The 21,347-nt window shown below is 38.8% G+C and overlaps 2 protein-coding genes and 1 long non-coding RNA gene across 7 annotated transcripts; 1 reads left to right on the forward strand and 2 right to left on the reverse strand.

The window, feature by feature from the left end:
- Nucleotides 1–625: 625 nt before the first annotated feature.
- On the reverse strand, nucleotides 626–11,862 carry uncx (UNC homeobox). Of its 2 annotated transcripts, XM_043235977.1 has the most exons (4): nucleotides 4,391–11,862; nucleotides 3,739–4,147; nucleotides 3,106–3,281; nucleotides 626–1,936 (listed from the first exon to the last, which is right to left on the reverse strand). In XM_043235977.1, the coding sequence occupies exons 2-4, from the start codon at nucleotides 3,995–3,997 to the stop codon at nucleotides 923–925; spliced, it is 1,449 nt and encodes a 482-aa protein (XP_043091912.1). In that variant the 5' UTR covers nucleotides 3,998–4,147; nucleotides 4,391–11,862; the 3' UTR covers nucleotides 626–922. The 2 variants fall into 2 exon arrangements, with proteins under 2 accessions (XP_043091912.1, XP_043091911.1); XM_043235976.1 differs by having other exon boundaries at nucleotides 3,739–11,862.
- A 708-nt stretch (nucleotides 11,863–12,570) lies between these two features.
- On the reverse strand, nucleotides 12,571–13,982 carry LOC122341878. The gene is made up of 3 exons (XR_006250496.1): nucleotides 13,656–13,982; nucleotides 13,407–13,486; nucleotides 12,571–13,305 (listed from the first exon to the last, which is right to left on the reverse strand). It is a non-coding gene; the product is annotated as an uncharacterized LOC122341878 (long non-coding RNA).
- Nucleotides 13,983–14,754: 772 nt separating this feature from the next.
- Nucleotides 14,755–19,982, forward strand: zfand2a (zinc finger, AN1-type domain 2A). 4 transcript variants are annotated; one of them, XM_043235686.1, is made up of 10 exons: nucleotides 14,755–14,894; nucleotides 15,387–15,509; nucleotides 16,897–16,991; nucleotides 17,067–17,198; nucleotides 17,288–17,439; nucleotides 17,520–17,642; nucleotides 18,320–18,404; nucleotides 18,501–18,571; nucleotides 18,801–18,885; nucleotides 19,638–19,982. In XM_043235686.1, exons 2-10 carry the CDS (start codon nucleotides 15,455–15,457, stop codon nucleotides 19,674–19,676), a joined length of 837 nt encoding a protein of 278 aa, XP_043091621.1. In that variant the 5' UTR covers nucleotides 14,755–14,894; nucleotides 15,387–15,454; the 3' UTR covers nucleotides 19,677–19,982. The 4 variants fall into 4 exon arrangements, with proteins under 4 accessions (XP_043091621.1, XP_043091622.1, XP_043091620.1 ...); XM_043235687.1 differs by having other exon boundaries at nucleotides 15,424–15,509; nucleotides 18,801–18,940; XM_043235685.1 differs by having other exon boundaries at nucleotides 15,424–15,509.
- Nucleotides 19,983–21,347: the final 1,365 nt, after the last annotated feature.

Here is a 21,347-nt window from a genome sequence, read left to right on the forward strand (position 1 = left end):
GTTCTGCTATTGTAAATAGGCACGTTTGCTTCGCCCGTCCTATTACAGCCGACGCATGATCAATAGGCTGATAACACAGGAACATCAATATAAGCGACAGAACAATGAGGGATATCATCGAACATCTATCTTAATATAGCCAGCTACAAGGGCCCTGACAAAGTGAAAAGCTCATGAAAATTCCGCCCCACGAATTCCCATCTCCTATCCAATATGCACAAACACACTCCCAGCTGCCGGGGCTATTATTTTCGTATTTCAATTTGACACCCCAGCCTTTCATGCTAATTCTATTATTCTTGGAAGTTTATGTGATTTCATATCACTAGAAATCGGTAATGTATTATAACCCTTTGGGCTAAAATAAACTGAATCCCTGCAGTAGCCACCGGGAAAATAATTACTTTCATATCAAAACTCTGCAGGAGTCGAACGGGTCTTTTCGCCTCCGGCTCGTAACCTCATTTCAGTGTAGCTTATAGATGAATAAATTTGTTAAAGCAATACACAAAATACAACACAGGGTTTTGGGAGAAGGAGCTATATAGCCCACAACATAAGCTCTATTTAGGGCCGTGCACGCTTAAGTTTGTTGTATACAATCGATTTATTTATGAAAAAACTTACATATATAAATATCTTAATACTTTGTACAACGTTTGAGGTTTTGTCTTGTTTTGATTTTTTTTTTTTTTTTTTTTTACAGTTTCTTATACAGGGAGCTGCTGCTATGTTCAATAAACATTTGATAGCCCACCACACACATACACAAATTATTCACACAGATATTTCCCCCTAATCAGAATATAAATATGTCAATGAAAACGATACGTTTCGATACGTCGACTTTTTTCCCGCTCTTTTCGCTTAATCTGCGGCCGTGCAATATCGACTCGCTCCTCGGTTTCTACTACGGTTTCGTTTATTCCATATCGACGTCAACTGAGTCTTTGTCGGCGTCCTTGGTGCTCGTCGCTGATTCTGAATTTTGTGGTGGATAGTCAGGTAACGACTGCTCCTTTTTCTCCGACTGTGGAGACTTTGGGTCGACGGGGTCTAATTCTATATCGTGTGGGCATCTTTCGTTACAGCTGCCCGCCGAGTGCCCGTTAACAGTAGTCTGTGGTGAAGTGCTCTGCGGTGAACACGTTATGTTGCCTGACTGACTGACCTGGCCTTTGATTGCTCGCGCGCCGCTGTTGTTTACACTGTTGTTCTCCTTGGCGTTCCTGTGTCCTAGGTTTCCAGCAAAGGTACTGTCGGCAGCCGGCCCTTTCTGGCCATTATCAGCATCAGGGCCTGGTGCCGTGCTCTTCAAAGCAGTCTGTGGAACAATGAAACCGAGAGGTTGTGTAATAGGGTACAGTAAAAAATGTCCTTTCCCTATCAAAGGCCGCGGAGCCGGCACCGGGAAGTCCATGTGCGGCTTGCGCCTCGGCCTGGAGTCCGACAGAAGGCTTTCCACGCTGAAGGGGTTGAGTTTCTGAAGAGCGGAAGACCTACTGTTGGAGCACAGGTTTGACTGCTGACCGCTGTCGGACGAGTCCAGCTCGGATCCGCTCGCGTCTTGGTCCGCGGTTCTTTGGTTCTGAAGTTTCTGTGGTGTTTGGTCGCAGCTTGGTTGCGTTTGGTTTCGACCCATGTCGCAATGGAGGCTTTGTTCATTGTCCGTTATTTGTGACAAGCCGCTGTCGCTGTCAGATCCTGGGGTGTGAAATAAGTCCCCGGGAAGGAGTTTGTTCTGGGACTTTAAAAGCCGTCTTTCTTGTTTCCTTTTCTTTTTCTCCAGCCTCTCTAGTTCTCTGCGCGCAATCTCCTCGGGGTCCATTGGCTCGCCACTGCAGGTCGTCGGATGGGAGTTGTGTGCAGGTCGCCCCGGCCCCTTCTTCGTGTTTTCCTTTTTTCTCCATTTCGCCCTTCGGTTTTGAAACCATACCTAAACACGCCAAAAAAAAAAAAAAAAAAAAAAAAAAAAAACACGTTAATTTTCATGTCGTTAAAATAACGCCAAGTCTGCAGAAATATACAGGCTGCATATAAAAACACAATAGCCTATATGCAAATTATATTTACTTTAGCATATAGCATAGCTTATATACGTATTAAAGCATAGCCTGTATACACATTATATTAGTATATTTACAATATAAAATACAATATATTGTATTTTCTGTATTGTATAATAGAAAATGTATTTTATTTTTTGTTGTTTTTGAAACACACATTTTGTCTAACTGGGCTATCTGTGAGTGCACAGTATTTTATAGAACGTTGTAAATTTACTAAATATGTATTATAAATGTGGTATTGTCATAATACAGTTAAAATAAAACGCAAATATCCAGACAACACATTTTAGAATAATGTCATGGTTCAAATATATCATCTTAAACGCTGCTGTAGAAGTAGGCCGCATCCTAAAACAGACGAATTACATTACGCTCCATAAAATTTAAGGAAATGAGTTTTGATTTATAGGCCAAATGTTTATGTTTTTTCTATTTATTTTTTTTTTAGATTACAAAACAGGCTAAAGCTAACGAACCCACGCCTGACAGACATGCTATATGTGCACACCGAAAGGTGCTCTCTCGAACAGTGATGCATCGATTAAATGTAATTATTTAACAGGCTAATATTTAGTAAGGATTGTGCACAATTATGTAAGCTATATAATGTATATTTCCCCCCGATTTCACAAAACATTTAACCCGGCAGTAGCCTGCGTAAAAGAGAATTTGACATATTTTCTAACTACGCTATTATTCTATTTTTGTGCAGTGCGATCTCATTTTTATCTGCTAACAGTGAGGCCTACTGTATAGTGTACAAAACACAGCACAAAACTGCAAAAAAGAAATTTCGTGTAAAAACACGTGTCTTTTTTTCTCATTTAAACGACAAATACAGCTTATTTTAAAAAGAAGGCGTCAAAATGAGCACATTCCGTGTTTTATACAAATAGCCTAAAATAAATTATGAAGAAAAAAAATAACAGAACAAAGAACGAGAGAGGGGGCAAGAAACGTTGTGTTTAGAGCAAAGTCATTGTCGATTCAGCCGTTCATGATCACAGCACGTGAAAAATAAATGTCGTGTATTTACCTGCACTCTCGATTCTATCAAATCCAATCTCAGAGCAAGCGCTTCCCTCATGAACACATCTGGATAGTGACTTTCATTAAAAGCCTTCTCTAATTCTTCCAGCTGCCAGCCAGTGAAATTGGTACGAGTTCGTCTTCTTTTACAACCCGGGCTATCCTTCTCTGGATCCCCCGAATCTATGTGAGAAACAACACGTTAGCATCGCTCGTAACTTGCACAGTCCTGTCCTCCGAAACAGTGGGCCCGCTGCGATACTTCCTACTGTTTATTTGTCTGCGTTTATTGTTAATGTGCAACAACAACAACAACAACAACAACAAAAACTACTGAGAGAAAACGCGAGCCGTCGGTTTGGTTTTCTGGCTAAAGTAACAAGAAGAAAATAATAGGAAGATGTGGAAGTAGTATTTTGCGAGATGTTAGCTATCTTCTCTTCCTTGTAAAAGTCAGCCCGCTTTAATTCCTGTAAACTAGCTTGAACGCGTCCTTTCTTTTGTTTCCCCGGGCTATCCCTCAAAGCTTTATTTGGGAAAAAAAATACATATATATCTTTGTTCTAGGCTTTTTTTCCCCCTCCTTCTTCTCCGGTCCAAGACCCTTACGCCAGTTTAGGGCAAGTGTGTGCTCGCTTACCTGTCAGTTTGTACTGCTGGCTATCTCCATTCATACCGCAGCCAGACGACAAGAGAGGGTTAGAATTCACCACGGAAGCCGCGCAGGAGCCGTTTAGTAATCCGTCTATCGAGAAAGGAACCGCGGCCGTAGATTGAAGTTGATGACCGGCTAATTCGTACACATGATGGTGGCTCAGATGGTACGGAAAGCTCACCATCCCACCGAGCGAGCCTCCGAACTGGGCATGAGGTGGATCCAGTATCCTGCTGTCCATCATCTCCCAGGCAAAAGGAAACGACGTCTGGTGGTTGGTGATGTGAATTTAAAAAACATGCAGCGAGAGTGGCCAGCGAGGAGGGGACATGATGTGGAGAGTAGGATGAGCTGTTCTTTATCAACGCGAAGCTTCCAATAATTAGCTTAGGCTCTGGGAATTTGAGACCAATGAGAAGCGTTAATCGGCGCTGACGTCAGAGACGCGGTCTGAAAACGCTTTCCATATCGATTGCTAATTAAACCTGACATCCACCTCAATAAACAATATCAGAGCTGTCACAACAAGACAGGAGGGCTTTGATAAGAACTACATCACGACTACACAGGGGGCCTTAGAGGGAGAGCGATCAGATTTGATACCCAGTTAAACGCTAAATAGACACTGAAATCTCACCTCGGACCGCAGCCGCGCAGAGCGGCGCGTTCATCGCCGTTTGAGACAACGTCCCTCTATTCGTTTCCGATCTTTTGCACACACGAGCAAGCAAACAAGCAAACAAACAAACAAACAAACACAAAACCCGCGCCGCCGACCCGCCGAGTAGAAATGTTGCCATGCGAACAGGTAAGACCCCTCGCGCGCTGTGGACAGGTCGACCGAAGCCGCCGGTATAGAATCTGTTTATCTGCGTGGCGATTCTTGGGCAACTTGTCAAAAGTCAAGTCGGAGGTGTGCGTCGAACAGAGCTGTCACATTTAACGCCGAGCTGCGAGCGGAAGCGTCGCGAGCCTAACGCAGCGCTTTACAAATAAGGAGAGCGGGGACGACGCGAGCCTGCTCTGCTCGCTCGATGCTGCTGGAGGAATAAATGAACTTTTAATTACACGAATAGCTAATTAGAAGGCACTCGACATTTAACAGAAAATTAGATATATTTCCCCAGCCATAGCGCTCCGGTGTAATTAATGTCATTCGAACAGCTGATGTACAAATCGCGCGCGGTTTATTTGTGGTCATTGTGTATAATATCATGCTTGCTTTAACTTACAACAGTTGCTACACCTCCGAAACAATATTCGTTTATTAATGCAAGCCGCTCTCCCTCGAGTATTAATTAATATTATATTGGAAAGATTTCTTTTTTTTTTTTTTTTGCGCATTCTGACAATGTCTAACGTGGGAAACGAAATCAAAAAGAACAGCGAGAAAGCGAAATGGTAAATAGGTAATAATTGTTTATCGTTTCGTATTATGAATTAAATCTAGTGGCCTACAGAGTATATGGCACTTTAATCTGACACCATCACGCGTGGATCTGACTTTGTGTTATATTTAGGCAATTGAACTCTGTTTTTGAATGCAAAATGGTAATCAATCCCACCGCTTTAAGAGGACGTCCTGTCTCCCTCTCTCATTACAGAGAATTAATTCGACTTTATTTGGCCAGTGTCTAGAGTTGTCATAATGTTAATCTGAGTTGAAATTTGGCTCCCCGCTCACTCCCTGACCCTTGGCACTCGGATTGGCGTGTTGTAATAACCCGAATCTTTCAACAGAGGCCCCGATAATTGTTACCTTATTAGCATGCAAATTGTTTAATTAATATTATTATGAGGAACTATATAATCCGTTCGTCTCTTGACCTCGAGCCCAAATAGCACCCCACTGCATTTCAATGTTTAAATTTTAATGAACCCTTTTAAAAAACGTCTCAAGATCTAGCCTTTTATCCCTTTATCTTACAGAAAGTGCTTTTAGAAGTTTGAGGAATCTTTGAGTGTTATTCTCTTTGTGCCTTAAACTTATTTTATCATACTGTACACAAGTATGAATAAATTCGGTTTATCCGGATCCCTTTTTGAACATCAGAATTCTATAATTGCAGCTTTGACAGTTCAGGGCGCGGTCCCGTCCTGGCGCGATCTCAGCTCAATGAAAAGCGGCCCTTGACACGCGTTCCCGGGAGACGCTGCATTTAAATCCGTTTTTCTACAACCAAGTGGCATTGTCAGATCCTAGCTTTAATTAACCCGATAATAAGACGAACACGACGTGCTTTCGGGGCCGTTGTTAGACTGTCTTATTTGCCATTTATTTGGATTCTGGAGTTTCATTCACAATTTGGGCAGCGTTCAGTGGGCCGCGTTTATAAATAATGTCTTTTATTGAGCACAGGCCGATGTAATATTGTCGTATTGCTATAGTGATAACTGGACGTCTGATTTGGTTTATTAAACGCGAGCACGTTCGTCCCTTCTCGTTGTGCTCCGCTTTATTAATTAGATTCCAGTCATCTTAAAGCCAAAATAAAACGAATGAACGCTTGCTGTGGCGCAAAAGCGTGCAACTTTGGAAAGGTGGCTATAGGGAAAAACTCTAGTTTTCCAATAATCACGCATTATATGTCAACAACTTTATTAGATCAACTTTGAGGGGGAAAGACGGAGCCAGGACTGGACCCCATCCACAAAACAAACACGCGTGCACCGCTATCTCCAATTGCGCTTCATTCCCTGCGTGCACACTGCTCCACATTGAGACAGCTCGAGCTCATTCCCCGGATACGCCCGGAACCGTTATATAACCCGGCCGTATAACTTAAAAAAAAAACCCAACGACCGTACCCGAGATGTCTTATAATTAGCAGGTGGGATTTCAGTTACAGGAAGTTATCTGAAGTCAAAAAGGACGCAGTGGAGCGTGCGCCCGAACAGAACCCACCCAAAGCCACCCCTGAAAGCATGCCTCTGGCGGGAAATGAGCATGTGCAATCAAGTAGACGTCACTGACCCCATTAACAGCAGGTGTTCAGATGTAACGCCTAACCAAACAAACTAATCAAAGCGCCCATCCAACACCGACGCCCGCATCACTAACATTACATAAAACCAAATTCATTTTTAATTAGGCTAGCAAATTAATACGCAACAGCTGAGGAGTTTAATTACTCAATTAACTTCACGCGCGTTAATTTTTAACTATCTAAATTAAGTTGCACATTATTCGATTTGATGATAATTATAGAATTAAATCTAAATTAATTGTTGTGGATGATTTGATACGACGAGATGCAGCTCCAATTAAAGAAAAAGACGTGGCTCTAGTGTTTCAAACCAAATCCTTTGATTCGATTTTAGCAGGCAGGAAACGCTGTTTCCAAATTTTCTCTGATCCTGAAAATTTCCCCCCTCTTCTTAATCCCTACAATTAAAAGTTTCCTCCATCTAATTATCTGTAATTGTGCTGCTGTCAAAGTAGAATGGAGAAGTGAAAGCGATTGATTTGGACTTTTAATTCACTTCATTTCTGATAGAAGGGAAAGTAATTCCCTTCAAATTACCTCATTCAATCCTGACACCCTAATACCCTTCAAAATCTTTTTACTCACCGCATTTATATATTAAAAAGGAATCTAAAATGAGTGCGGCCTCCTAATAATAATAACCAAACTTCCATTAGAATAATAATTTCATTTCAATTAAAACTGACTTATCACCTTTGCTAAAACGTGCTTAATATGCCGAAAATTATCAATGCTTGAAGGAGCCCAAACTGGGGAGTCTAATTGTAATCAGCAAATCAGAGGTGCTTGTCGCTCCCGTGCCATCGCAGTGAGGCAGTTCGGAAATAGAACTAATTTACTCAACTCCCTCGGGAAATCCGCTCAACAGATTAACATTTTCAAAATATAGTAATGATATAATTTGAGAAATGGTGACGCCAATTTGTGAGAAGCCTTTGTGCAGAATCATTTGCATTTTTTCACCGCCTGCATTTTTCCCGTTAATTACAGCTCCACAGATGAAGGGTGTGCAGTTTGACTCATTGCTTATTATTCAACTTCAATCTAGTAATATAACACAACGGGGAAAGAAAATAACCAAATCTTCCTCCTAACCCCATTTAATTCCTGAAGTGTCTCAGATCTCAGGCAATGCAAAGAGACAACTGTCTCCCTTAAGAACCAAAAGTACCCGAACTATTGGCGCGCGCGCGCGTGCATTTCCGTAGCTGTTCAGAGACGCGTAATGAACCGTCACGTGCCCCCCCCACACCCAAAAATAAATAAATAAAAGGAGGACATGCTTGTCGTGAACTTGGCCCGCGGGCAACTGGGCCTAAAGAAAGACCCAATCTAGACATCAACCCTTTAACTCGACCTGTATTTGACAACAAAAACACCCCCGTCGTAAGTCCGGCCTGCCCTGATCGTGCACCTCTCCAGTGCGGGCCAGAAATGGTTAAACGTTTCTTTTGTTAAGATTTGGCTGTCCGTTAATCTCCTGCCAGGTCGGTAGCTCACGTTGTAGGGATCTGAGGCACGGAGAGCGTTAACTATTATCCACAGCCTGGCCATCTGCTGCTGTAGAAAATTCAAAGCCCAGGAGATCTGCATATATCCACATCGTAAACGAGGAAAGATGTTTTAATTAAGAGAAATCAGGTTAACTTAGCGCTAATTAACAAGCTATCTTCTTAATGAATTGTGTGTGCTGTTCTCTTTCTATGAAGCGAATAGGACATATTTCATTTCCAAAAACCAGTCCCCACTGCACCATCCAAGAAAGGTGCATTATGCTCGCCCGTTTATTAGGCCTCCTAAATTTTACACTACCAAGTTTAATCAACGTCGGCGACGAGTTCGCGTCGCTTCGCGAGTCGCTTTTTAAGCGCGAGTCGACGTGCTTAATTGATAAAAGTTCTATTGCTCATTAACGAGCTTGTGTCTTTTTAATTACCACTCTTCAAAGCCAATTTAGTAAGAAGTCGAATACATGAGCGCCATCACGCGGCGGCCCGTTTCCAACGTAGCATTCGCTCCAAAAACAAAACTGGTTTTGCCACATTGAAACGTTTTTAGCTTTCTTACACTACTACACCCATATACATTTAAGCGATTACGTCCGTGTGCGTATTAAATTCAACTTCCTGTTTCGCTTTGTTCGGGCCAAGACGACGCGCGTCCTAAATGGTCCTCCGTACCTCGCCCCATCTGTTCTCTTCTGTCGTCTCTTTATTCGAGACGTATTTTGGTTCATTGTCCCTGACACGTTTATTGACGCCTCTTTTACATTCACCCTCCCTCTAACTTTACTCTAGCCCCAAACCGCCCCCTCTTCTGGTCCATTAACTCATTGAGGAAATCTGCTTAAACAAAAGGCTGAAAGGCGATCCTCGGCGGTAACAAGTCTCGCTGTCACTTTAGTCAAAGCGGCCGACTGCAAGTATGTGCGCGTCCTCCCCCTCAGAAATGTACACACGACTGCATTTAATACAGACTGCCTTCTAAATGTTTACACTTTCTAAGACCAAGGGTCCTACTTTATATTAAACGGCCTTAACTACTGTGTAGTTAATGTAACATTCGGTACAATGCACTTAATGTTTTTACATTGTACTTATACATATTTTTTAAATACCTATGTGTGATTACATCTGTAACTGAATTTATATTTACACCACTGACCCATACCTTACACCTGGCCCACCATTAAACCAACCCAAAGCTGTCACCTGTCACCCATATCCCACCTGAAAAGCAGCAAAAAATGTTTACTTTTTTGTTGTTGCTGATGTAAATACATAGTTAAGACATCTAATATAAGTGTTTTTTTTTTATTTTGTATTTAGATATTTGCATATGATACGTAATATAAGTTTATAATAAAAACATGTTATTGTACATTTATTAAATAATAATAATAATAATGTGTATAATGCATGCATATGTAAATATATTGTTATTATAACTGCTATTTTTATTATTGCTATAAATGTATTAACCGCACTATCCATTTTTCCAACATGCCTCATACAAAGTTGGCATCTACATAGAGCTAAAGAAAAACATGTAAAGCTGAGGCTCTGAAGGATATGTTTTTGATCATATATTTATAATGACGTTTTCAATCACGTAAACATTCTTAAAAATAAAGATTCTAAATTCTAACAGTATAGAGTTCTAAAGATCCCTAAATGTTCTAATTCTCGCTTAAAAGTATCAGTTTCCGAAAATAACATTCTCTTCTGACGTCAGGCTGTAAAACCCCTTCGGCTGGCCTTTATATTTAAGAGAACCCGGACCTTTGTTTTTTAAAAGAAAGTGCTGGAAAATTGTTGTACTTTTTCCCTGGCATTCAGACGAACGGTAATATTTACACATCCAAACCTGCTTTGCAATTCTTAATAAGAATTACTGATATGTCCAATCACAAAAGCTTAACAAGCCTTCAGATGCAATGGTTTATTACGCGCAATTATCATTCAGACAGCCTATCAAAATTCAATCATGCATAAAGGGATTATTAACCAAGAATAATACTATCTTATAATAGAAAATACGTTGGATTGCTTCCCTCCAATTTGTCGTGGCAGTAATTACTATCCAATTTAGAGTCACTGCCTAGCTTATATTTCTGGATGCGCTCAACTGAATGTAAGGACAAAACAAAGAAAGACTTATTTGTTTGTAGTTGGACTCAAGGAGCTGGTCATCGCTAGGTCACTCAAGTTTAAAAATAAACTTCAGCGGTGTGTTTTCGCTGATTTGTTTTGAATGCTTTAAATCACTTTAGAGCGGCGGCGTGAGTTCATCAAGACGTAAGCAAGGCGCAAAGCATCGAAAAACTTGCAATTGCTCGCTGTCGGTGCGACTTCACAGGCAGGATAATCCGAATTTTCATACGTAATATTTGCATCGTGTCCCTCCGAATCTCACACCTGTGAGCCTGGGAGGATTTTCAGTGCCGAGTGCTTAAAAGCGTAGTCGCATTTCAGCAGGAAACCCCCGCAGTTTAGAAGGTGTGAACGTGCGTACGAGGCACGCTATGTCAAACACACCTATAAAAAAAAAAATGTAAAAAAAAAGTGAAATGCTTTGCAAGTACCGGACACCTGGGAAATTTGTGACACCGCTGACAGGGTGAGTGAGAAATGGTGACGAGCGGCCCCCAAACAAAAGCGTTTATAATGCTGTTTGACAGACACTGTCACCGCACAGAGACACCGAGGGTGACCCAGGGAGACGTTTTGGCAGAGAGCCATCGCACATTTGTAGGCACGAACGTTTGCTCTCGCGAAAAATGGGATAATAGGAGGATATGAAATTATTACAATCATTTTACTATTCGAGCAGACAGAGTTTCGGCAACGTAAAGGAATCCCGATGATGAAGCAGGTGTTCTCTGAGAGGTGCCATCTGGCAGCAAAATTAGCAGCTTATGAGCCAGGTGCTCTTGTACCAGGGAAGAATCTGAGATGAGCTCAAAAGTGATCTTTTACACGGGCCTCCAGGAGCATGACTGAGCACTGTTGCATAATGAGAGGCGACGACTGGTTGGTCTTTTGTTTAGAATTATTTAAATGAGTTTGCGTGCGTTGTGTAAACCTGCTCTGCAAATATAGGAATTTCAGATCTTTAAATTGGATCGCTGCTTGGGTGATCAATACACTAATTAACCGGATAGAGATTATAGAGGGGTTCGGAATCCGTGTGTTTTCACAGCCTGAACATTAGCTGTTAATCTTCCTGACTGCATTCGGTGTTCACCTTCCTTTTATGTATAGATGCTTTTAAAGGGACGGTTCGCCCTTAAAGTTGTGGGGGCACCCTCATCTTTTGAAGAATATCGGAAACCATTGACTTTAATTTCATGGAAACAAGACAATAGAGAGAGATTCTTCGAATCGTCTGGTTTTTTTTGTGTTCAACAGAAGAGTCGAGGTCAGGCGGGTACGGATCGTGATGGTGGGTAAATGATGGGCGCGTTTACATTTTTTGGGTGAACGTGGGTAAAAATAACACGGCGTGTGAGTGCGTAATTCTAGGTCCTCTGTATGAGACAATGCTTTTGGAAATAAATGTTCCAAAAGAGGATATTTATCACTGTATATTACTATATATTAAAAAGTAAAAATACAACAAAAAAAAAAACAATAATTAATAAAAAAATAAAATCCACAAAAAGTAGAATAAATAAGATAAATTATAGGGGGTTTTTAATTTAAAATTAGACTTTTTTTAAAATATAAATACAAAAAAATGTGAATGATGAAACAAAATAATATGTCATGCCATTATGAGCCAACTTTGGTCCTTGGGCCCTGGAATAACTATTTGTGTTTAAACAACAGTTATATTTTCTTAGTGTTAGCATTTTAATGATCTAAAGAACCTTTATCCGCAATAAAAAAGATGGAACCTTGTCAATAAACAACTTTATTTTTTTAAGAGTAATATTATACTAATTCTATTAATATTTATATCACACTAATTATATAGATGTAATGTAAAACTATTATCGTGATCAATAGCATCCAAAATAAAGGTTTGCTTATATGTGTGTATATATTTATTATGTATAAATAGACACACACATACAGTATACATATTCATATTATTATATTATATTATATTATATATGCATATATACACGCATACAAATATATACATGCATGTGTTTGAATTTATATATACAAAATAAATATACATACATATATATATATATATATATATATATATATATATATATATATATATATACATACATACATACATACATATGTATATATATATATATATATATATATATATATATATATATTATGTAAACAAAACTTTTATTTTGGATGCAGTTACTTATGATTAATAGTTATCTATTAGATTAGATAATTAGGCTAATAAATTTACCACAAAGTAAAATCTTTCAAATAAATAATCCCGACTGTATCTTGCCTTTCTCAGCTGGTGCTGTTTTGTTGGTTTACGTTATGGTTAGCTTTATAATTACTGTTTCATTATAAATTATTAACGGGATATTTTATCGAAAGGCATTTAACTTGGTAAAACTTCGTATCGTTGCAGACATACAACAAAAAGGCAAATCTCTGTTCATGAATACAGAGGTAATTCACTCAAAAGAACACAGAGCCTAATATTTACCCTTTCTACATCATAAACCGAACCCATATCATTTATTTGTAATGACAAATACACGTATTAGAAAAAGCATTACATATAATTTAGTGAGGTTCACTCAAACAGAAAAAGAAACAGCATTACCGCCACCTTGTGGTGAAAGTACCCAGGCAAAGCCTAATATATGGCACGGGACGTTTCCTATACTTTCATTAAAGAAGCCAGAACTCATTGAACTCATCCTAACGATCAGAGCTGCTCTCAAGAAAACCAAAAAGATCTTTTAACCTCGTCCTCATTGAACGTCTTTTGCCTGTACCTTCTCTTTTGTTACAGGAAGCGTCAGAACAAACAGGTCAGCAGCGATCAGAGTCCATTTGACTAACGCCTCTTCTCCGTGCTGTCAGGATGCTGACAGGTGTCCCAGTCCGCCTCTGGTGCGATGCATTATCTGTCAAGAGTCACAAAGAGAAAACGCAGCTCTTGTTGGTCATGTGAGACACAGCCACAATGTTCCAGAGTCATTTTCTGCTCTGTCATTGTGAGACTTACCTTTCCATCACCGGGGACTGGAGACAATCATCTACATTTGCAAGACTAGCACCCGACTGAGCGTTTATTATTCACTGTAACTAAGTCACGACATTTTTGTGAACAAATTAGGATATAAAGCTGATCCATACTTTGCTGGATCTTGATGTTAACAGTACATTCGCGATTAAAATAATGACATCTGAAAGAAATATTGGGAACATTACATGATCACCTTGATTTTTGCGATATATTTGTAGTTGTACTTACACTTAAACATTACTGTTTTGTATGTGATCGATTTCTTTTCTTCTTTTTTTTCAGAAATAGGCCTACTTTTTATATTGAAATAATATTCTTATTTTAAAAAAATAAATAAACTACAACTCACAGTGTCACACGTCGCATTAAATCTAATACTTCAGATCTATATCGTGGTGATTTGTTTTTAAACTGGAAAAAAAACTGATGAATCACGGCCTCTGGTGGTATTTTCTGGAAATCTCCAGCAATGGCGTGATTACGTCACCAGAGCGTGACTCGTCAGGCGTGACAGAAGCGGCCTGCGGCCAGAAACGACAAGGAACGCTTAAACCGTACCGGAAGTACAAGTTCGATAAGCTGCTTTTCACATGTAAAAGTCCCCTAAACAGTAAAGGATAATATTTGTTCAACTTTTCCTTTAGTATAATAACGCGGACTAGTTATTCGTGAATATATTGATTGTAATTTTAATTTTAAAGATAAGGATTTCTCTGGTTGGGCTCTTATATGCACACAGAATAGCTATTATGATGGCCATCTGCAGTGAACTCTTTCCTACTTTATTTTCTATATACTCTTTACAGAAGGAATTTGGCACATTTAAAATGTGATTAGCTTACGGGCACCGTTTGTATACATAGGTTTATAGGATTTGCACGTGGTCTACTTTAGATTTACAACATTTGAGGTTTATAGCCTAATTGTGGATTATTATTTTATGTCCATTATTATTTAAAAGACACAAATCCCCACCGACACATTTATTTTAAAAATGTTGTTGTTTAAAATCGGGACATGAAATTACCACAGGTCGCTAATGAAAAACAATGTGGTTAATATACTCTATTTAACACTAACTCTATAAAACATTGCGGTGCTTCATGGATTCTGTGCCATACTTCTCTCCAAATGGTAACATCAATAAAGGTCTGCTATCTAAACTTGTGGGTCATCACTTGTTGACCGAGACCTTTCTTAATTTACGAATGTTTCTGAGAGAAAGTGAAGTAGAAATAAAAAGCATAAAACGTATGTGATGTTAACGGTTCGCTTGCTTTATGATCGTCGGGTACTTTTATTTTGAAAAGAGTGCCCCTGTCGCCAGCTTCACGCCCCCAGCGATGACATCTCAAAAAACGGCAGACGACTACAAAACCCCAAACACAGCGGCTGCGACAGCTCCGAGCGAAACGCGTTAGAAATCTTCCCGAGCTGGGACCAATATAAGATTTGCGGATAATTTCGGTAAGATACACTTTTATCGTTTCGTCAGTTACGGTGCTTCTGTTAAAATGTTCGTCGTTAACGCAAACGACAATCAGTAATTTCTGGTTTCTGTATACTTGTTTTGTTTTGTTTTTTAAATCGCCCTATGTTTGCGCATAATTCATTAACGGGCGTTTTATTTAGCCTCTTTAGGTGGAGTCTTTTATTAAGTAATGTTCGCGCGTTGTCTAGTTTATCGTATCGCGTTTAAATGACAACCAAGAGATCGTTAATTATCCTTATATTAGCGTTTATAACAACCGAGTGTCCGTGAGACGTTATTTAGTATGAATGGTTACTAGAAGTAAAGCCTCGTCCAGATCCCTTTACAGTATGTGGTCCAGATACACAACAGTTACGTAATGGCGTCAGCTTATGGTAAACAACAGGATCACCTCAACTCTTGACAGGCCTTCCGCGTTTTAAGCGCGTTTTACTCATTCGGGGCATTCGTCGTGTTTGTTTTGGCAGCTCGCTCAGAAGGTGATGCTCTGATTTGTGTACACAGTCCAGCAGCTGAGCTCTTTCACCACTGTGCCATGGAGTTTCCAGATCTCGGGGAGCACTGCTCGGAGAAGAGCTGCAAACGTCTCGGTATGCGTTAAACACTCTCTCATAAAGCAGGGCTCAAGAGCAAAATGATGCTTGTCGTCAGTTTCAGTGGCCTCAGTGGTTTCAGATTTATTTAGCGATTTGTTTATTTTGAGAGAAAGTCATACTTTTAATTGATCATAACAAAACATAATCGTGTGTGACAGTAAAGACATTTATAATGTTACAAGAGATAATGATTTGTGAGTGGTGTGACACTGATGACTGGAGTAATGGCGCTGAAAGCTTTACATGACGGGAATAAATTGTATTTGAAAATATATTTAAATTGAAAAGTTGGGTTATGCATTATTTTAAGGTAACCTTATTATGGTGTAATTACACTTTAAAGTGCTGAGTAATATTAATTACGTTCGTCAGTGATATAGGAGATCAAATTAGGGTTTGGTTTAGGGTTACTTGCATGTAATTATGCATAATTAAGTGTTATTATAATAGTAAGTTAGTGTAATGTGGAAGATGACCTTAATATAAAGTGTTACCAAAAGTAATTTTAAGTTGTAATAATATGTAACAGTTTTTACTGTATTTATTATTATTATTATTATTATTATTATTATTGATTAAATGAATGCAGCCGCAGTGAACAAAATGTTTTTGGTTTTTTTGTTGTTGTTGTTTGTTTTTACAAAAAACATAAAAAAATGTACTAGCTTTTACTTTTGCCTTAATAGTTTAAATTATAGCTATAATATGTGAAAAAATAAAGACAATAATATTAGTTTATTGCAAACTGCTTTTCCTTGTTCAAAGTAAACCAGTCTGGTTGATAATGCAGCACTATCCTGCTTATTACGCAGCTGTCAATGAAATAATCAAATAAGTACGAACATTAAGTTATTGTGGATAAGAGTTATACAGTTGCTCTGGGAATCTGCCATTTTCACAGAAACTGTGCTTGACCAGCCTGTTTAAAATAATACCTTTTAAGCCTAAGTCACTCTCCCTTTTTCCACCATCAGCCATCCTTATTGTTAAGCCCTGTTCAGCCTGTGAATTATTAATGTTTGTGTATACACATTACCTCCTGATCACGTGGTGAATGGCAAATACATTAAAACTCATTAGGTGTGACACTTCCTGTTTTCTGTCCTTTTTTTTTATAACCACACCGTCTAGTCATGATACCCGTGTGTCAGCCAGCTTAATTTGAAATTAAAAACACTGTTTGATAGTTGTACCCTGATTTCTGTTGTGCGATCTCAACATTTAGTCTATATATGTTAGTGGGTACATTATTTATAACAGGCTAAAAACATGTAAAAAAAAAAACATAAGCTTATGTAATCATAAGCTGCTGTCCGTTTAGCGATTCATCATTAGTTGTTAAATAAAATATTTCTTATTTTTTTCCAACGTCCTGCTGCAGATTTTCTTCCAATGAAATGTGATGCCTGTGAAGACATTTTCTGCAAAGACCACATAACTTATGCAAATCACAAGTGCACTTCATCGTACAAGAAGGTGGGTATGATTGCATCTAATGAATAGTAATCTCGTCCTGTATTTTAAACACGCAGGTTTTGTTTCCTTGTGCAGGATGTCCAGGTTCCTGTGTGTCCGTTGTGCAACACCCCCATTCCCATTAGAAGAGGGGAAATGCCGGACATCAAAGTTGGCGAACATATAGACAGAGACTGCAAATCTGACCCCGCTCAGAGGAAACGAAAAGTAGGCCAGTCACTAAAAAGAAAAGAAAGAGAGAGAGAAGAGCTGTCTCTGTAAAATAAATAACGACTCGGTTGCTTCTCGCCTCACAGATATTTACAAATAAATGCTCCAAGGGCGGCTGTAAGCAGAAGGAAATGATCCGGGTCACGTGTGACCAGTGCCACTTGAACTACTGTCTCAAACATAGACATCCACTCGACCATGACTGTAAGACTGACGGCAAGCCGGTCTCCAAATCAGGGTGAGCACGGCCGCTTAGTTTTTACACTGCTAAGTTGAGTTTTCCGGAGGACATTAGTAATGGTGCTGTTTGTTTCGCAGGCATGCTGCTTTAATGAGAGCTCAAAGCTCTTCTTCCAATAACGCGGCGGCCTCCTCCACTAGAGGGAGCTCTAGGTCCGTGTCTAATGGAGTGACTGGGAACACTAGACCTCAGAGCAGCAGGTAAGAACTGTTAGGAAAAGCAGTGCCCTCAGAAGTCTACGTTAATTGCACGCTAACAGAGGTTTGGGGTCCGTATGATCGCTTATTGCGTCATACTCACCAAGGATGTATTTGTTTGTAGTAAAAAATGTAATATTGTGGGAACATTATTTAATATAACTTTTATATTGTAAAATGTAGTGCATTGCTGGCAAAGATAAATTTTCAGTATTATTATGCTTAAGTTTTCAGGGGGCGCATAATCCTTCAGAAATCATTCTTATGTGGATTTTGCTGCTACGTTTATTAGTGTTAAAACTGAGACAACATACTTTTTCATGATTCTTTGAATAGAAGGTTTAAATGAAAAGCATTTATTTTAATTAATATGGATAATAGATTAATATAATGCATCATGTCTTCATTTTATTCAAACATTCATTTATATGAAAAAAATCGTACTGATCCCAAATTGTAGAGTGTGTATATGTGTGTATGTATGTATATATATGTGTGTATATAGATATATATATATATGTATATGTATATATGTGTATATATATATATATATATATATATATATATATATATATATATATATATATATATATATATATATATATATATATATATTAGTTTGTGTATATTTGAATATTTTCTCATGTACTTATTACTCATTAATACTTCTTGCCCCTCAGTGCTCAGAGGATAAATACTTCTCCGATGGTGTCTCCAACAGCACAGAATGTAATTCCCCCATCAGCGTCATTTCAAGCCGGGCTGGTGTGTGGGTCTTTTTAAGATAGTTTAAAGGTTGACAGAGTATTTTCAATCTATACAAGGCTATAATTAAATCCTAAATTCTGTTTTATTTCACAGACAGAGGAACAGGCCCTCCAGAGAGCATTAGAAATGTCACTCGCTGAATCTGCTCGGGCAAGCCAGCCAAGGTATGTCTGACCTCTTACGCTCTAATAATAAACCATCAGATTTTATAGTTACTTTTACGTTCGAGTCAGTATTGAAAATGTTCAACTTTTAAAAAAATAAAAAAAAAAAAAAAATTGGAAAATAACAGTATGAATATTTTTCCTCTTAAAGTTTAACAACAAAGTTACATTAGCAGATGTTTTTAATTGTATTGTATTGAAATCTGAAAACTAACTAACTACATTTCAGCCCTCAGGAGCAGGAGGATCTGGCCTTAGCTCAGGCTCTTGCTGCCAGTGAGGAAGAGTACAGGCGACAGCAGCAGAGACAACAGGTAGCCAGAAAGCTTAGCAGTCAGTAGCATACTATGCTCACAGGACCTCACCTAGGTACATAGCCCTAGTGGCGTCTGTTTATCTAAACTTTTGGGTGCTGGGCACTATAAAATGGTTTGTATTCTATTTATTTTATTATTATTTCTATTTATCAATATTAGTGACACATTGTGGGTGAACGGTAACATCTGGGAATGCAATTTATTTGCAGTATTTGCAGAGATACAGTTAAATTAACAAGAAACTAATAGGGAAAATATGTTTTCCTATCAATTATAATTACTTTTGGTACATGTTACTTGCTGCTTTTTACTTAGACTGTCAGAACATTTTAATTTTGTTGAAGAGCGCTAACTGAACTGTCAAGAAGCTGATTCAAGAAGCATGCCTGTTAACGCTTACTATTTAGTTGATTTTTCTGTTTAAAATGTGAATTTGAATAAACACGTTGCATGATTTCTGTGCATTTTTATGTTAATAAGGATGCATGTAATTTTAAACCAAAACACTAAAACCAAAATGCACTTTACTTAATAGTCATTTCATTATTGTTTATTTATTAAATAACACCGAGTTGCATTTAAACATTTAAAGCTAGCCGACCAAGCTTCAGTCTCTCTTGTAGTTCTAACAGCAGCACATTAGTTGTGGACTTCATCACGACGGTCTTATCACCATTAATCAGGGTTTGTCATTATGTCTGTGAACGATGATTATATACTTGATCTCTAATTGTCCTCTCAATCCACAGGGAGGAGTTTTCAAAGAGACCAGCTGCTGTCTGTCTTAATGTGAGGTGACCTGACCGACTATAATCTGCCTCAATCTGCACACGAGCACCAGTGATGTACCAGTGAGCTGCACATGTCTAGTGGATTTCAGAGTCCAGCATACGAAGCTTCTACTTCCCAAGTCAACACATCCGATGGCTGCCATGTTGTCGTTTTTCTGTTTCGCGTCACTCTGTACTGTGCTTCTTAGACGGGCAATTGTGCCGTTTCGGCGAGAGGTGCTTCATGTAAATATTTTATATAGGTATCACGTTAAACTGTCAATCAATGTAGATGTCTTTTGAAATAAATTATTTTAAAGTGTTTATTTCGCTCTTGCCTTATTGATCACGCCTTTAACCGGAGCTCTTAACATCACGCACTTCAGCCTTAAATAGCCGTTACATTTCAGAAGTGAATGTTATACGTTAAAAAGCGCATAGACGAGGTTTGGGATATGCTTTTGCACTCTCTGTTACATTAATAACACTCCGGCTGTCGTGTTTGAACTGCTTGGTTGAAATATTGAGAGATTTTGAGAATAGAGAAGGCCAATATGGGAATGTCAATGATGACGCTGTTGATTTAAAATGGCAAAACAAAAAATAAACTCCATGACCACCAGTCATTTTTTTTAAAGCGTTTACCCAGGAGATCAGTCAGCAGAACCAGACCTAGTGAATGATTAATGTTTTCAATAAAGATACTGTCAATCTGATATTTGTGAGATGAGTCACAGTATGACATGCTGAGAGATTAATGAGCATTAATACGCATTATTTAGTTTTTTAGATTCTGGCTTGGCAGCACCGCGTTGTTGTTGTGCTCACCAAACATTAACCATAAAATAACAGACTAAGTTTCTTTCTTAAATTTCAGAATCTAGGTAATTACGAAGCCAAAGCGTTCCCATAATGATGTAACCGATGCATTAACGCTGAAAAGCTAAGTGCTATGTATAACGTCAGAGCCCCGTGCCTCTTCGTTCAGGGTCATTTAATAAATGACACCAGACCTCACTTACAGAGAGACAATTACAGATAATTACGCTAATTCGTATTCCAATCAGTTTCATGGTGGTTTAGTTTTTTGAGCATCATCAAAGACATCTCTGCATTCCTGGTAAACACGCTGGAAACTGCAGTGAATGGGAGGTAGTTTTGGGACTGATGAAGGTGATGCTGGGGAGATCACAGGCGCAGGTGCGTTTGAGTTAAAGGTGTTGTTTTTCTCTGGGCGCGACATGAATCCAGGCTTGTTCTAATGTGTGCAGTCATTCCTCATCGTGACAGAAGAGCGCTGGGTGCTTTTGCCGTCTGTCTGAACAGATTCTCGTCACAGAGTCCATGAGGCAAAAACACAATCGCACCCTATAACCGCACCAGACACTGTAAGCATCTCTAAATATTTACGAGCTTTCTCGAACTAAATCGTGTCTAAATTCAGCCATGGTGTTATGGTTTTATCTCGTCTGCTGTACTCACATTGGAAAATACTGGAGGAACGCTACTGGAATTTAATATTTTGGAAATAAATACAAAATGAATTCGCTATGAATCAGATGAGTCATTTTGGTTAGGATTTAACCTGACAATGAATATGTTGTCATCATTTGCTCACCCTCATGTCATTCCAAACCTCTACGGTCGAGTTTCTTTCTTATATTGAACATAAAAGATCTTTCGAAGAAT

The sequence above is a fragment of the Puntigrus tetrazona genome, chromosome 3 (genome assembly GCF_018831695.1).
Source record: "Puntigrus tetrazona isolate hp1 chromosome 3, ASM1883169v1, whole genome shotgun sequence".
Taxonomy (NCBI): domain Eukaryota; kingdom Metazoa; phylum Chordata; class Actinopteri; order Cypriniformes; family Cyprinidae; genus Puntigrus; species Puntigrus tetrazona.